General features: G+C 41.1%; 1 protein-coding gene across 1 annotated transcript in view; it reads right to left on the bottom strand.

Moving 5' to 3' along the window:
• ADGRB1 (adhesion G protein-coupled receptor B1) overlaps positions 1-17,650 on the bottom strand; it is a 219,629-nt gene that overhangs the window by 15,987 nt on the left and 185,992 nt on the right. Inside the window, exons 26-29 of the mRNA XM_019472821.1 lie at positions 10,285-10,456; positions 9,003-9,098; positions 5,509-5,563; positions 688-1,367 (exon numbers count right to left, since the gene is read on the bottom strand). Coding sequence (XP_019328366.1) covers positions 688-1,367; positions 5,509-5,563; positions 9,003-9,098; positions 10,285-10,456 — 1,003 coding nt within the window. The remainder of the gene's footprint in view (positions 1-687; positions 1,368-5,508; positions 5,564-9,002; positions 9,099-10,284; positions 10,457-17,650) is intronic.

The following is a 17,650-nucleotide window of genomic DNA, read 5'->3' on the forward strand; positions in this document are numbered from 1 at the left end:
GATGAGGCACTTAGGGACATGGTTTAGTGGACATAGTGGTGTTGGGTCGACGGTTGGACTCGATGATCTTAGAGGTCTTTTCCAACCTCAATGATTCTATGATTCTATGATTCTAAGTGCAAAAACTAGGACAGACATTAGTGTAAGATCTACGGTCTAGGGAGAACTGCTAATATATGTAATGTGTTATCACAGGTCAGAAGGAGAGGGCTGCACTTATGCAAAACCTCTGACATCCCTCTGATGCTAAGAGCATTGTGGGGCATGCCTTAGGGACATTTTACACCTGCGATCATTAGGGTTTTCTCATCTGTATCATGACTAAGTCATCAAAATGGGAAACAGAGGCAGGGAATTGAAGGAGAAAAGGTAATACAAGCCATGTGCCTTGCATTAAAATGAACAGTCTTTGACAAGCTAACATTTTTATTGGATTTTGCATTGCCTGTAGGGCTAAAGACAGTCCATCCAGCAATGGAATATGTCTGTGGAAGTCATGAGGGATTTTAAACATTAGATTACAAAATGGTATCACATGCCGGTGATCCCTCACGATAATATAATACTGGCACTGCATGGTGGGTCGCATTTGGCCTAAGGTGCTTCTCTTGAAACACCTGGTGTGGCCAGTGTTCGGGGCAGGGCATCATTCTGGTCTGAGAACAAGACAGTAATTCACAGGCTCACCTCCAAGGAGCTCATGGAGAGGGTGGAGACGGTCTCACTCTTAGACACCACACCTGAGTTCCCTGAGTCACCTGTGTCACACAGGCTGTTGGGAATCTGTGACTCGTTGGAGATATTTTGTGGAGCCAGCTGCTGCTGCTGTTGTATCATGGGGGAACCTTGCACCTCACTGCATGTCATGGTTACAGGCTCCCGTGGAGGACTCTTGACAACAAAGCCTGGGTCAGTAGCCATACTGAGGTGGATGAGCCGTGTCTGGGGCATCTGGTCAATATTGATGCTGTATTTGCTCTCATCTTTGGGCGGTTTGGCCCGTAAGGTAGACGTGTTGGTAGGCAGAATGACGTAGCTGGTGTCCAGCGTTTGCTCTTGTGCCCGGGAGAGTTCCGAGTCCAACTTCTTGAAGATGTCCCCATCACAGATATAGATGGACTTGGGTGGCTGGTTCTTGTCCTTCTTCAGAGTGAGGGTGTGATTGCTGAACTCATTCAGGTTGATGGCCCCCAGGTAGTGTGGTGAGCCCTGAAGATGCATCTTGGAGACATTGGCTGGAAGACTGTTAAAGTTTGATGACCCCTTCTGGTGATTGAGTTTCAATTTCTCTTCATCCGGTAGTGATGGACGCTTCAGTGTTCCTGTGATGGTTGAGGTCCTGCAGGTGGTGATGTCTTTATTCAGCACTAGGGAGACAGACAAGTGTCCTTAGCACCTCACCTAAGTTTTTGTTAACACATCAGTACACCTACCACAGTCACACCATGCTAGCATGTTCCCTTGGACCTCTCGGAAAGAGGCTATGGTGGCAGAATAGTGTTTTATATTGGAGGGGTTTTTTATATCCAGGATGCTGAAGGCAAAGCTAAAGCTAGGGAGGAAAAAAACTTTCTCATTTTGAAAGAATTCTTTATGCTGAGAATTTCCCAACACAATCATGGCCAAAACTCCAAACTAGGCCATCACATATTATCACATCAATAACAGTATCTTGAAAAGCAAATGCATGTCTATATATTTAGTACATGTAGTATATGTATATGTATATATAATACATATTATTAGCCTATAATAGAGTAGAATTTAAAAAAAGGTTGCTTTCATATAAAAAATTATTTTGATTCAGAAAATAGTGGAAATACAGCATTATCAATGATTTCAAATGTAATTTTTTTTTATTGTTTTAAACTTACAAAACTGCTTCAGGTTGATCTTTTCCCAGGAACGGTTCCAGTGTCAATAATTTGGTATTTTAAAACACACGACATTTTGTTATAAATTTCCAACTGCTCTCCAAAAAACTTACATTCTAGTAATCATGCCAAGCCTTTGTGAGAGCTAATTATTTAGTGTTTCTCAATTCCCCTTGAGGAAAGAAATAGTGCCATGAATATTCCTTAATAGGAGAGGAAAACCTTAAACTGAGGACGAGGTGAACATGCCAATTAGGAGGTATATAAAGGACACACAGACACTCGTTCCCACACAACACTGCCCACAACAAGACATCTGCTCCTTTTCTAGGCATAAGAATCTATTGCTCAGTTGATTTCAGGCTGCAACAAAGACCTTAGGAAGATAAGGACATCAGCCTTGATGTCTCCAGGGGATGGAAATCACAGACTGTGGGGCAGGGGCAAAGTGGCGCGGGACTGAAGGCTACTTACCCAGTATTTCAGCACGGGAAAGGAGAAATAAATGCGTGTTCCCCTTTCATCCATCTCAGAAGGAAATAAAAAAAAAAACCTAGGTCCTTTTACCTATTTTTTTCTCAATGGAGTAGAGACAAGGATCTTTGGGGTAACTTGATGCTATTCAGCTGCTCCACCTGGGACAGAGGCAGGAGATGACACAGGCACCCCATGGGACTGAGGACACGCTAATATTTCTACCAACTCATACTGGGAGCGATGGGTGCTGGAAAAGCAAAGCTCCCCTCTAAGGCTACAGAGCAGGCAAGGCAGGATGACAAGGACACCAAGTAGAATAAAAGAACTTTTAAAAAGCTTTGAAAGCTAAACACACTGCAGCCGCGGTCATCTTGACATTGCTAGAGGGCACACTAGGATAAATCAGAGCATTACAGTGTATTCATAGCATACACTGCGGGAAGATGTTACCGAAGTCAAACCCTTCGCTTGGGAGTGTCAGTAAGGTTTATTGATTCAGGCTCTTCTCCATGCTCATGTCAGCTGCAGAAAGTAGCTTTGGAGAGATCTGCACTTGGCAATCTCCAAGCATGGAGTGGAGCGAGCTTTCGACATTGAGCCATGGACCCCATCCTACCAGTGAATCTAAGTGAGGAGGTTATGAGCGGTATCAGGCATATCTCCAATCTGTCATAACACGAGAGCTCGTGCCTCCAGGAGAAATGACGGCCAGAAAGCAACAGACAGATTTCTATTTTTTATTATTCGGTAAGCAGAATGCATAGGATGATGCACTATATTGAAAGATGTCTGAAATGGGGACTATTACTAACCACTTAGCTTGGTGCAGACTAACAGCACTTTATCAGAGGAGGAATATCTCAGATATCAACAAACAAATTGTATAGCTGTATGCTAGCAAAGAAGGGAAGCCTAGGCTGTTAGCAAGCTTCTGATCCAGGGTCTTCTGCCCTGAAGTCATGTGAAACCAATCAGCTCCTTCCTTTCCTCTGGGAAGCTCAATTTGGGAGCAAGAAACTTGGTAGCAGATCCAGAAAGGCTCCTTTATTGCAGGAGTTCAGGGTCTGCCTTGGTTTCCAGCACAAGATGGACTGCTGGCTGTGTAGCTGGTTGTGTGTGCCGACACCCAGCCTGGATGCATGTTCGTTGAGCATGCGTTCAAGTCAGAACTGGTCTCGCATGTTTTTTCGCACGTGATTTTTTGGAACTGAGGTCTTTGGTGTCAAAAAAGAAGGAGGGAGACAAATGAGAAGAGGGAGACAGCCAGAAATTAGATTAGAGAGTGTGAGACGCAGAAACAGAGAGAAAAAAATGGACAGACTCTGAAAAGAGATAAATGGACAGAAAGAGACCATGAAATAAGATATCACAGAGATAAGTGAGATAAATATGCTGTGACTGTGACAAGCATAGGGAGAGGGAGTGAGGCAGAGAGAAGGACAGGAAAAGATAAATAAGATATAGATAGATATTAGATAGATAAATGATAGTGACAATGATAGACAATACACAGAAACACAGTGACAGAGATAAATGCTGACAGAGATAGAAATACATAAATAACAGGTACAGCAAGACAGACAACTGAGGACAGAGATAAATAAGTGATTGCAAGATAGAAAGAAAGAGATGAATTATAGATAAATACATTAGAAGCAGATAAATGATAGATTAGATAAAGAAAAAGATAAATGAAAGGGAGCGGTAGATGTGCATAGAAAGAGAGAGCAGGAGAGAAAAAAAGAAGAAAAAAGAAAAAAGGAAGAAAGGAAGGAAGGAAGGAAGAAAGAAAGAAAGAAAGAGAGAAAGAAAGAAAGAGAGAAAGAGAGAAAGAAAGAAAGAAAAGAAAGAAAGAGAGAAAGAGAGAAAGAAAGAAAGAAAAGAAAGAAAGAGAGAAAGAGAGAAAGAGAGAAAGAAAGAAAGAGAGAAAGAGAGAAAGAGAGAAAGAGAGAAAGAGAGAAAGAAAGAAAGAAAAGAAAGAAAGAGAGAAAGAGAGAAAGAAAGAAAGAAAGGAAAAAAAAAAAAAAGAAAAAAAAAAGAAAAAAAAAAAAAAGAAAAAAAAAAGAAAAAAAGAAAAAAGGAAGAAAGGAAGAAAGAAAGAAAGGAAAAAAAAAAAAAAGAAAAAAAAAAGAAAAAAAAAAGAAAAAAAGAAAAAAGGAAGAAAGGAAGAAAGGAAGAAAGGAAGGAAGGAAGAAAGGAAGGAAGGAAGGAAGGGAGGGAGGGAGGAAGGGTAATAAACAGAGAGAGACAGAAGCTTTCCCATGACGGTAACTGAACACACAGTATGTACTGTCCTTGGCTAGGGGAGATCCTGGTTTGGAAGATGTGAATTATATGCAAGTGCCAAGCAAGTATTTCCCTTGCTTGGGAGAGGGGAGAAGTCTGGGAGGGCAAATAAAAGCCTAAATATCTACAAAGGCTAAGAAAAAAAAAACCAGCCAAATGGTCAGGCATGCCAGGACAAGGAGAGGATGAAACCTGCAGAGACGAACAGGTAGCAAAGGAGAATCCAGACAGCACAGACACCCCCAGGGGAACGAGAGAAAAGGGAGTTACTGGGGAAAGGGACTGTCAGCTCATGCAGATCTTCAGGATCACAATGAATGTGTGTGATTGAACACACAGCAGAAAGGTGCAGGCAAAGGAGGAGAGATCTGACCCACCTCCACATGTACAGGCAGCTTACAACCGCACTAGAAGTGTGCGTGGAGCCAGGTGGAGTGGTGGGAAGGCTCTCCGGATTCCAGACCTTCTCAAAGACACCTCTCCTGAGCACAGAGCTGTCTGAGGTTGGTGTGACCGGTGTGACCCCCTTGGGCAGGGGTTGCTAAAGCAAAGAAGGATCACAGTAGGAAGAGATGGATCCAATCTCTTATTCCTTGATACTCTTCTCTGCCACTGTATTACATGGGCCGTAGGTAAGAAACAATGCCTCAGAGGCAAGGTTTAATCTTAGCTAAAAGTCCAGAGAGCTGTGGGGAAATAGGATAAGCAAAGCACAGGGGGAATTAGGGGAGTTGCTTTCTTTTGGTCAGGGTTGAAAGTAAGGGCAGCCCACGCAAGTTCATGCAAGCCACTAAGACACACACAAATAAAACAGAAAGGAAAAAAAATGGCCTAGTTCAATCCCCAAACCAGGTCACTTGTTGATTCTCACCTGTGATGTGCTCACCTGATCTACAAGCCATATCCACGTCCTTCTCAAAATCGGTCTGAAAGACAGAGAACACAGAGGACGTGGTCAAAAGGAGGTGGTGGGGGAAAGAAAGCCATTTGGAAAATGCAAAAAATACTTTAATTAGTGAGCCAGATACAACCACTGCCAGAAGAGTGGAGAAGAGACGTTTTGCTTGAGCTTTGAAACATGGCAGACAGACCACTTTTTTCCAGCTGTGGCTCTTGAACCTCAGGCAGCAGTAAAGCTGTAACATTGCTTTTAAGCTGGATTCATCTGCTTATCCATACGCTACTTCCACTAATTATAGTATCTCCCTGAAACACATTTATGCACGTTCCTAAAAAACAGGGGACAGGTTCCTGGCCTGATCTGCCTTGGATATATCTCCCCACACTTGGTCTAAGTGGATTCCCCTCCACTCATTAAGAAGATCTGGGGATGCTGCTGAGAACGGTCCATACTGACCGGGCTTTCTTGTGATATATCACCGAGTCACATGAAATGGAAACAAGTCTCTGCTTCTGAAACTCTTAGCGTATAGAATCAATGGTCCCTGCAGGTGCAAAGGCTGAATAACTTTTTCAAGTGGTCTGTACAGCCAAATGAAACTCCTTTCTTCTCCCAGTATGAGTTAATCCTTTTTCTAAAGCTTTTAGCAGATAACGTTTCAAAGAACAGGATACACTGAGTCACAGCAGGCCATGAGTTTTCATGGAGTAATGGAAAGGCCACAAACTAGCAAAAGGTAGAAGAGTTCACTGATTATTTCTAGTATCATTTCAGAAAGAAGACACTTAATATAATTGTATTAATGTGATTAAACACATTCCAGTTTAATACTAAGAAGAGTGTGAAAAAAAATCCCCATCCCCCGGGATAAACATTTTAATATTAGCAGGTTGAGATCCAAGAGTTTTTGAAGAGCTGGTTGAGGAATTATCTCAACCTTCTTGATGCTAATTTCTTTGTAAATTATTTGGGATATCAAATAAATCTGAAAAGAATAGAAGAGAAATAAGACTGAGCTAACATTTAAATGGGCAAGTGGGTTGACACAGAAAAATATAATCTCATTTTCATTACAGGAGTTCCAGAAAAATGTAACCAAACAGTCTGTACTAGTTCTACTGATAAATAAATGATAGGTTTATATTTAATACCAGTCAACAAGATTTTGTGGAAAACAGTTCTACTCAGCTAAGCTTCTTTTCACTCATTGGGCAGATTTGGAGATTACTGGAAGGTAACGGCGAAAATGCCATCCTGCAAAGCCTTAGAATTCTTTGGTTATAGTACAACTCAGTCACTATAAAATAACATTGTAGCCCTCTAAAAATATCAGTGAGGAGTCATCATTCACGTCTGGATTCCGGAGCTTTTTGTGCTTGAATGTGAAGAAACTGATTGTAAGCTCTCTACTTCTCAACACATCCATCAATAGCGCAGAAGTAAATGTAATCTCGTTGCTAAAAACTTGTAGCTGACACAGAATTTTGCAAGGTGGTTGATAACGAATGAAAGCAGGGAGTTATAGAGAGTTATACAAAGTGACAAAAATCTGAAACTTCAGAATATAGCGCTTGGGATGGTGACAATAGAATAATAAATACAGCATCCGCATTTTTAAAGGACGGTGAGAGTCTGAAGGGCATGTGGAAAAGGGTTATATAAATAATTTGAAGGGAAATGTCTTACAGAAGGAGAATAAAAAAGCTTGGTGTGTTAACTTACTGAAAGGAAGATTGAGACTGGATATGATTATGGTGTCTATTACTGAAGGAGCAAAAGTACTAGGCACGCAAGGGGCTTTCTAATTACACATAAATAGGCATAGCAAGAACCTAAGTATGAAAATGAGAAGACTACGCATTTAAATTATAAATGAGGCACCTGTTTTTAACAAACACCTATGAGGTGTGGTAGAATTATATATCCCTTGATGTCTTGGTTTAAAGATTGTGCTGTTTGAAATGCTGGAAAAGGTAACGGCGAAAATGCCATCCTGCAAAGCCTTAGAATTCTTTGGTTATAGTACAACTCAGTCACTATAAAATAACATTGTACCCCTCTAAAAATATCAGTGAGGAGTCATCATTCACGTCTGGATTCTGGAGCTTTTTGTGCTTGAATGTGAAGAAACTGATTGTAAGCTCTCTACTTCTCAACACATCCATCAATAGCGCAGAAGTAAATGTAATCTCATTGCTAAAAACTTGTAGCTGACACAGAATTTTGCAAGGTGGTTGATAACGAATGAAAGCAGGGAGTTATAGAGAGTTATACAAAGTGACAAAAATCTGAAACTTCAGAATATAGCGCTTGGGATGGTGACAATAGAATAATAAATACAGCATCCGCATTTTTAAAGGACGGTGAGAGTCTGAAGGGCATGTGGAAAAGGGTTATATAAATAATTTGAAGGGAAATGTCTTACAGAAGGAGAATAAAAAAGCTTGGTGTGTTAACTTACTGAAAGGAAGATTGAGACTGGATATGATTATGGTGTCTATTACTGAAGGAGCAAAAGTACTAGGCACGCAAGGGGCTTTCTAATTACACATAAATAGGCATAGCAAGAACCTAAGTATGAAAATGAGAAGACTACGCATTTAAATTATAAATGAGGCACCTGTTTTTAACAAACACCTATGAGGTGTGGTAGAATTATATATCCCTTGATGTCTTGGTTTAAAGATTGTGCTGTTTGAAATGTGATCTTGTACCCAAGCACAAGCTACTTAGCTTAGCACAGGAGGGGCTGGAAAAAAACACCATTGGGTTATGATATAGGTCTAATATTAACTAGACGTTTTTGGAACTTGTTCAAGTCTTGTGATTGTCCTGATGTCCTTACCCCGACCTCAGAAATCAAATGCCTCTTATATCATCTACATCATAACACTGAAGCAGATGCAAGACGATTCCCCAAAGCTTATTCTTCTACAGCCTTATCTAGACTGTTTGTAACGGACTGACTTACACAACATGACCAAGGTTTACAGTGCTTAAACTATATTCCCAGTGAAGCAAGGTAAACAAGCGTGCTTCTGAGAGAAACAAATCCCTTTGAGACAACATCTTTATAATAATGACCCAACACACTGTGATTAAAAGAGTATTAAACTACTGCCTCCTAGCTCCAGCTACGACAAGGCAGCGTGATGGAGATGAAAAGGTCTGGAAGACCTGGGAGGTATATTTTGCCTTTGTATTTTCTGGGAAAGAAAGGATCTCACCAAGATGTCTGCAAAACCTGGTGCGTACGTTTTAGCTCCTTAATATTACAATGAAAAGAAACCGGATTTGTGTGAAAGAGCCTATGCTAAGTGTTACGTTTGTTCAAGCACAGGTTTAAAGGAAAAAAAGAATGATGATTGCAAAATCTATGATGGACAGAGCCCTTTGTTTATCAGTTACGAGTTAAAAATGCCCATAGGTCCCTTAACAATAGACCAGGTGGTAGTTTTCCCTACCATTAGCTGAGCATGTCCATTCTGAAATGACCCCCCTGAGTCTCCATTGCCCTCTTCCTGACGATCTACTACTCGGCACTTCACAGCATCCTGGACCTGCAGGAACAAATGGATTTGCAAAAGTCAGAGTCAGACAAGAATACCAAACCTTATTAAATTCTGCTGAAGAAAAAAAAAAAAAAAAGTCATCCTTGGTAGATCGAAAGAACATGGATCCTACTTTAGCAGCATGCAGGTATTCATTTCAAATGGTTTATATGTTACATATCTCACATGCTAACAGAGCAACTCAAAGGTTTTACAGGTATCCCGGGTCACTGTGCTGGTCACTTCTAGTTGCTTGATTTATATAGTCATGAATAAAGATGTCTCCTGTTTTGCAGATTGCAATATGTTTACAATGGATGCTATTGCATAAATCATTATATTGGGGACTACAATGTCTGATTATGATCCTGTATCGGCTGAAATATATATCTGATCCAAAGCTCATTGAAATCAGTGGAAAAAAATGCCAGTGACTGCAATGGGAGTTAAATGCAGGCCTATATTCATAATGCAATTACTTGAAGGAGTCTCAGCCAAGCCAGTGGTGTAATTCCATTGATTTCATTGGCCTGACATAAGAGATTAATCTGTTTTACTTAATTTAAAGGAGCTGTAGGAAGATAAAATGAATATTGAAAAAAAAACTTTTCCTGTCTCTGTTATTAAAAGTCTATCCACTCAGTAGGATGAAAAGAATAAAAGAAACATAAAAGATTCGCCCTTTTCTTCCCTGATATAATTTACCATTTTAAATCTCCACAGGGAGGCTGGGGAGAATTTACTCAATTTCCTTGCTTGATTATTGCTAGCTTTACTTTCTAGCTCGAATATCTAGGTGCTAATGCCAACATACAATCATTCTGTAAATCTTGGTGCAAATTGCCCCTCTTGAAATCAAACAAACAAATTGTTTTTCTTAATATTCCATTTTCGGAGGTGGGGTGTAAACATTCTGGAAGTATTAATTTTGGCGTTAAACAAGCAAAACCTGACACGTTAGCTAATCTAAGACTGTCCCCCAAATTCCACTCGGCAGTACACCCAGCATGACAACCATTGATTCATCCCTCCTTCTCTCTGACTGATACTGTCATGGTCATTTTTGTGGTCACTGTCTACACAAAGGCAAAAGTTCATAGGATTAGAGAAGCTACCAGGCTGACTGGACATTTTTCAGATGTTTTCTATGGGAAGCATGTTGGTTATATAAAAGAGAACGACTCATTCGTCTCACCTCCCGCCTTAGGATGCAATGGACCATAACGATGACAAAGCCCTCCAACGAGTCAAAGACAGCAAAAAGGATCTGGAAGAGTGCTGACCGCCGATCTGTGATTGCCAGAACTGCAGACATCCAGGTGAGAGCCAGGAGAGGTAGGACCACGCAGGAGCTCCAAAGGGATGCCCTGTCAAGGGAGAGGAAAAGAGAATTCAGCTCCACCTCAGCCTCACCCGCTTCCACGTGGGATGCTAATTCAGCCTCCTGATCCCATGGGGCTTCAGAAGACTTCTTCAGCAAACATATACTTGTGCTAGACATCTTCTGAGCCCCTGTCACAGGGAAGCAGGCAGATGCTTTGCACACTCACGCTACCGAAACAGGTGACACACATTTCTACGGGAGGGACTACTTTTCAATGGTGCAATCATGCATAAAACTTGAGGTGGGGAGGAAGGATGCAGATACCTCACTCCCCCTTTCACGCCCTTCCCACTCCATGTCACTAGTCCACACAACGATGGCATTTCCCAGGGAGGGGAGACAAAATACAATCACTGTAGGTTGCCAAAGGGAAGGGGAACAGTTGCAGCAGAGACTGGTTTGTCATGATGGCTGTCAGTACTTGGGTTACAGACACTTGGACTTCCACAGCACATGGAAGACACCAACACTGGGGACATGTGTCACGGTTTCAAGTGACTGAAGTGGACAAGCATAGAGCTGATGTGGAGACTGGTATTTTGCTGTTGCTCCCTTACTCTACAGCTGATGGTCCCTTCAACACTACATCAATGAACATCAGGAGAACTGATACCTGACCCAATTTTTCTGTGAACAGAAATTTTTCTGCTTACTTGTGTGATCTCCCCAGCTGAATGCTTTAAAAAAGAATTACAGTTGTTTCTGTATTTCGCAATTACTGTACATAAGTTTATTCTTGGGTGGACATTCTGGGTTAAAATAACTTACGATTCAAGCCACTTCTTAATGCACAAGACAGAAAACTGGACAAAACAGTTTTCTGTAATGCAAGTACTGCCCCATGAAACTCGACTTTATCTATGAATGATGGCTCTAGAAATGGGAAAGCAGCTCTGTTCCCATGGACTATTTAATCATTCAGCTCTCTGACCAAAAAGGGTCCCAAACAATTTTAACAGCTTACTAGGGAGATTTTAAGCTGTCAGTCATCCTATATACTTGGCAGCACTGGTGCACCAAGAGTACCAGGAGAATTTCTCTGTGGGCTTTTATCTAACAAATAAGAGTAGACCTATGCACAGGCTGAATAACAAGTTGAGCTTCAAGATTTTTCTCCGTAGAAAACCTCAACCTATATACTAACAAACAAATACAGGCAACACAACAAATTACAGGACAGATATCATGACACACGTTTTACAGTACTTACATGGGACTTGCTTACCATTTTCTGATATATGATCAAGTTTTTAATAATGTTTACTTGCTGGTTATCCAGGTACCGCTCTCACAGACCTCAGTGAGAGTTTTACCTGAACAAAGCTGGAGCCTGGACACAGGTATGGACATCAGGATGTAACGCCCTGGCTTCAGTTAAGAGTTTTTCAAAGATTGTTACATCAGTTCTGCTGTAATGACCACATACTGAAGTGACAGGTTATTTCTATAGTCATAATGATACTCTGATTGCAAATATTTCTACAACCTGTCCAGACTCAGATGTGTTCCTTAGTGGTATTATTAAGCAATGTAATTTACCTAAGGGAGCAGGTAAATGGAATATACTTTTTTTTTAAATTAAAGCAAGCATTATGAGACTTCCATGTAAGGTAAGGGCCATGACATAATCTGATACCTTGTAATTTTACACAGGATGACAAACTGAACGTTCTTTATTGTCCAATATGAACCATAATTTCAAAGTATTATTTAAAAAAAAAAAAAAAAGCAGCAGCCAGACAGCCCTCAGCCAAACAACTCCTAAACAGAAGTTTTTATTCCATTTCCCCCTCAGCCCTCTGAAATCTGCCTCGTTATACTGAAATCTCTCTTTGCTATCATTTGCAGAGGTGCATTAATAAAACTGGCTAAGCAGTAAGTGCAGCAAAAAAATCAGAGAGGCAAAAAAAGCCAAATGGAAAGATAAGGCTTGCTCCATAACATGCCACTCTAGATGTGCCTTCCATGCAAGTATCAGCAAACACAACATGCCTGATGCATGGCTTGGTAGATGAAGCCATTCCAGTAGCAATTTGCAATTGTGATTGCTGGAAACCAGCGAAGTCAATAGAGGCTGCTAGAAAAGCTCTGTACCAGACAATTCTGCTTCCTGGAATTATCCGGTCTCCCAGCATACTCTTAATACACACATATGTGCATGTTACTACCACCAACATGCAAACAGGAAACCTGGCAACCACATCTGAGAATGGATCTGACCCGTAAGTACGGGTCTGAACCAGCCATCTAAGTTTGGATGGGTTTCCCATTCTTGAAAAGAACTGCAACATCAGATTGACAATGATTTGGATCTGGATCCAAGATTTAGATGTGGATTTGGGGTCGTAAGGGATGCTGCTGAGGAGGTAAGTTATGTTCCTCTTTAGCAAATGGTTAGATTTCAATCCGCTGGCTTCAAAACGTGTTTAAAAAAAATATGCAGGCACCCGGCTTTAACGAGGCACTGCTTGAGTCTATTTGCTATCCAGAGCACAGATGCAATGACCCATAACTACAGTGGGCTCCCTTCAGAGCTCCTGCCATCTTCACGCTGGATTCAGTCAGTCCTGCCCAGCCCCTTGCTCTGTGTGTCTCCATATGCGCAAACTATTCAACTTTCTTCTGAGTCGAGACATCCCGATGGACTTCACTGTTGCTCCCAACATAAGCGACCTTAAATCACCACTTAAATCGCTGCACTTCCAACCAGATGATGAAAACATCATCTGCCCTTCCAACTCAGATGATGAAAACAGTTCATCTGTTCATCAGTTCATCATACTCCAGCTCCTATATTCAGCTGGAGTAAATCAGGATTTTCCCAACTGTGTTGTGCTGACTTACACCTGCTGAGACTATGGCCTTTCTGCTCTCTTTGTGATTCACCTTGCAGATGCCTTCTCAACAATATTCATCCCTTACAAACGTTATGGAAATGTTGCTTGACACTTAATGCATAATCTTTATTCTCAGGCAGCAGATGGCAACAGGTCATAGGAATGTAACTTACTCTAATTTCACTTTCAGAGCTCTGCTTAGCTTTTGAAATATTAAATTCAAAAAAGTTCCATTTTAAAACAAAAATCATATCAAGACTGAAATTTCAGAAGAAAACTCAGGGGAAGATAAGCGGGCTTCCTCTGACATTGCCCTTAATTCTACTCGCTGTGAGCTTAATTCATAGCAGAACTCATACTTCTGCGACCTTTCCATCTGTCCCTTTTTTAGGAGGTACTGTGCATCCTTAAAAGGTTCCAGCATAACTTATAGGACCTAAGAAACTTCATGTTATGGTGCCACATGATGTGAAATGAAATGGTGATTTGTTATATAATGACATTGTGATTACCTAATGACTCTTCATTATGGATTATCTATGATCAATGAATCCAGGATCTTTATTGCTTGAGACAAAGGAATTAGCTGGCAGATCCTCTTATTTGTCCCATACATGACAGCACTCATGACGAGTGACAGCAGTATCAAGGGAAGATCATTACACTGCATTGTGGAAGCATGATGCTGGTTTATTGTGTGATGACCGTGACATGACAATGTTACTCAGCAGTACAGCTGTAGTGTCACGTTGTTCCTCCCCATCACACCACGCTACTGCTGCATTGCAGAGGAAGGGTGTTACTTTGGGATATGGCAATGCCACAGCCCAGTGCAACCAAATATAATTACAATGACGTCTGACAACATGGCCACACGATAACATTGTCCACACCTTTATCTAGCGTGGCAAAGACTTAGCCTTATGAAAGCACATAGCAGACCCAGCTCTGGCAACAAGCCTTTGGTCAAAATGTCAAGAACTAGCTGTGGTTTTGTTCTTTAGCCAGCTGGCAGCCTTGAGAGTTGTCGTCTTTGCAAAAGAAGCAGGATAAACTGATGGCACTTAGAGGACAGCAATGGAAAGAGCAAAAAAATGGTTTTGGAAACAAAGATCTACATGAAGAAAGATTAAGAGGCCTGCACCCTGACAAAAGACAAGTGCAGGGGGACACACAGTACATGCCAGAAAAGATGTAAAGGGCCACTGTAAAGAGGTAAGTGATCAATTCTTCTCATTACTCAACACTGACAGGGCAGCCAGTACCATAAGCTAAAGAAGCAGCAGAAGGAAAAATAACTTCATAATTCAGAAAGCAACTCCTGGAGAGGAGCTCTGAAAAGGGAAACGGTAGGTGGACTCAACACGTAACACAATGGATGGCTCCTTACATGCTGCACAGGGTGGCACACGCTGCTCCACTATTCTGATGAGCCTGCTATTCCTGCATCACAGCGGTTCTGCTACGAGAAAACCGCAGTACAAGGATTTACTTTATTCATTCTCTCATGCTTTATCCCTCCTCTAACTTCTATTCCTCCTAAAAGTAAGAGTGTGGCCCCAATTTTAGGGACAGTTTCAGAGAAATCCCCTTTAACTCAATGCCCATATAACCAAGATAGGAAATCTGTAACTAGAAAAGAGGGGGCACTGTGCATGCTCTTCCCGTGCACAGGCAACACAGAAACACAAGATATTATTGCTATTTTCTTCAAAAGATGATTCTTCTCTCAGTTGCTGCAATCTGAACCATACAACTAGGGGAAAAGGAAATCAAAAGCCTCCAAATGAGACAGGCAGTTAATGAAGTAGCTGTGGGCAGACTGCTTGATTATTCACCCCTAATAAGGGAAGTTGTTCTTTGACAGTCCAAGCAAGGACCTGCAGGGCCCACGTATTATCCCCAGGTAAGGATACAGTTTCAAATTCCTTGAACTATGAGAACACTCTCCTGAGGAACAGTCTCCTTCATAAAACCAGCCATGCATGGAAATACTGACTCACATTAGTCCTGGAACTACAATATGGGCAGAAAATTTGACATCTAAGACTTCCTGAAATGACTTTGAGCCAAGAAAAAGAGCAAATCCCTTAGGTGGGAGATTTGACACGTGAGCTTCTGATGACGTAAGAGGCATGATGCATGAGAAGGGTCATGAGGAGTCCCTAACATTGACTCTTGGGTGGGTTGCCTGCGAGAAGAATACAGTGTGCCAGGGCCTTAGTCTTGGGCCAGTCAGAACTTGAGAGTCCATATTTGCAATGCACAGCCTGGCGGGAATTCCTTCCTTCCTTCCTTCCTTCCTTCCTTCCTTCCTTCCTTCCTTCCTTCCTTCCTTCCTTCCTTCCTTCCATCCATCCAACAGCAGTCCCTGGTATCTGCAGTGGATGTCCTCGTTCACAGCAAGTACAAATTACAAAGAAATGCCCCTGAGATATTTTTTCCCTGTCTCAGATAAAAATTTTTCACAGGTAGCAAAGACAAATTAATTATAAGGCAGTATTTCACAGGCTGAGGCTACCCTACAGGCAGCAATAAAAGAAAGGAAATATGGGAACAGAGGTCTTCCAATGGCAAAATATGCCCAGCATCTTCTCCAGAACAACCTAAAGGGAAGGGGTTTTTTTAACCCACACCTGTCAAGCCTAGCTAACCCTTAAGAGGTCACAGACATCCAAAGCTTTCCTTTTTATCATTTCCCAAGTCAAGAAATTGCACAATTTCCAGTGCATATTTTTTCACTTCTGTCACGATTACTACGTGCTCTCCCATCAGTGGTTTACTGTTTTCCCTCAGTTACACGTCCCCTTCTCTGACCCCCTCTCTCTTAGACACAGGTATTACCACAAAGAGTTGCTCAAAACTTCTATGATTTTCAAAAGCCGAGAAAAATGGACAAAAGGATCTATCCTTTCATGACATGCTATCCCAGAAACGAGCCTCTGAAACCTATGGCAGGTAAGCTGGAGAGGGCATGAGCAACCCCAGCAGGAACAAGGCAGGAACACCCTTGATGTGCTCTCTACCAAACAACTATGGCTAATTCCAGGTCAGAGAGGAGTCAGGAATCCTCATGGCATCTGATTTACATTACAAGACTTCAAAACTGAATGGTAAAGCTGGTCCAAGTTCTGGGATGAAGGCCAGCAGAATGGTGGCAATGGCATGAAGCATGATCAGGGCTTTGCCTTATTGACAACCTCATTTACTATAGATTTGGAGTAAGAAAAACAGAAACAGTTCAGCTGCAGAATGAAGTGGACGACAAGGGTAGATGAGGGCTGAGTGAACTAATTCACGTATCACTCAGTGGTCTCTTTCAAGGACAAGAGCATAGGACACTTCAGGACAAACAATAAAACCATTACTGAAATTTATCATCTAAGGTATTCTATCTGATGGGAAACAAAAGACATATCCTCTTACAAGAGCCCTCCAATTTCTATCAAACCACTTAAATTAGAAAAGCAGAATAAATAGGAGATCTGGATTTCACATCCTGGCTTTTTTCTGGTTTGAAGATGAATCAGAATATGTGATTTATGACAGACCAATGTCAGACAACATGGGAGAAGGATTTGAGATTGTTTTACTTTTTAAATTAATTTATTATGAACTGAAAGCCTCTCCTATTTAACAGTCTAATTTATTAATAGTAAAGCTTCTGCTGGTTTAGCATTCCTCTGCAGTCGCAGGAAACCGAAATGCAGTGAGCTGCTGATTCCAGACTTGTGGTACGCGTGTCTGGACCAATGCCATCTTACCATCTCAGCTGGGCACTGTTGCAAAAGGTAAGTAAATTACTTCAGCAGTGAAAAATAAATGAGATTTTGTTTAGTTTTTGCATCTCACAGAAACTGCTAGCTCTTAATAGAGGTGATTGCATGTTCTCTTTTTCTAACAACAACTGGTTGTTTTTCAGAAATGTACATTTTTCCCTAAATTCTTTTGGATTTTATATAAATGGCTCAGTTTTCAGAAAAAAAGGGGAAAACCTTGTGTTTTGATTTTCTTTTATATTTCTACATTTTGAGATTTGGCACTCAGCTGCCTATTTTTGTTTAGGTTAATTAAAGGTAGGAGTTTTCAAATTGCAAATGTCTAGATCTGACACTGTTTCTTTCACACATTTTACATATATTACTTTAAACATCAAAGCCAAAATATAGCATGACTTGGAAATTACGTAGGTAATAAAATTTCAAAAAGGGAAGGAAGAAAGACAAGTCTTCCCTCATCACTCTCCCTCCTACCTTAACCTTTCCCTTTTTGGGAAAAAAGCCAACTATATAAATAGCAACAATTTCTCCAGAAGAACAAAGCTCTGGCATTTTCTTTCC

Source organism: Aptenodytes forsteri, unplaced genomic scaffold (assembly GCF_000699145.1).
Source record: "Aptenodytes forsteri isolate BGI_AS27 unplaced genomic scaffold, ASM69914v1 Scaffold260, whole genome shotgun sequence".
Taxonomy (NCBI): domain Eukaryota; kingdom Metazoa; phylum Chordata; class Aves; order Sphenisciformes; family Spheniscidae; genus Aptenodytes; species Aptenodytes forsteri.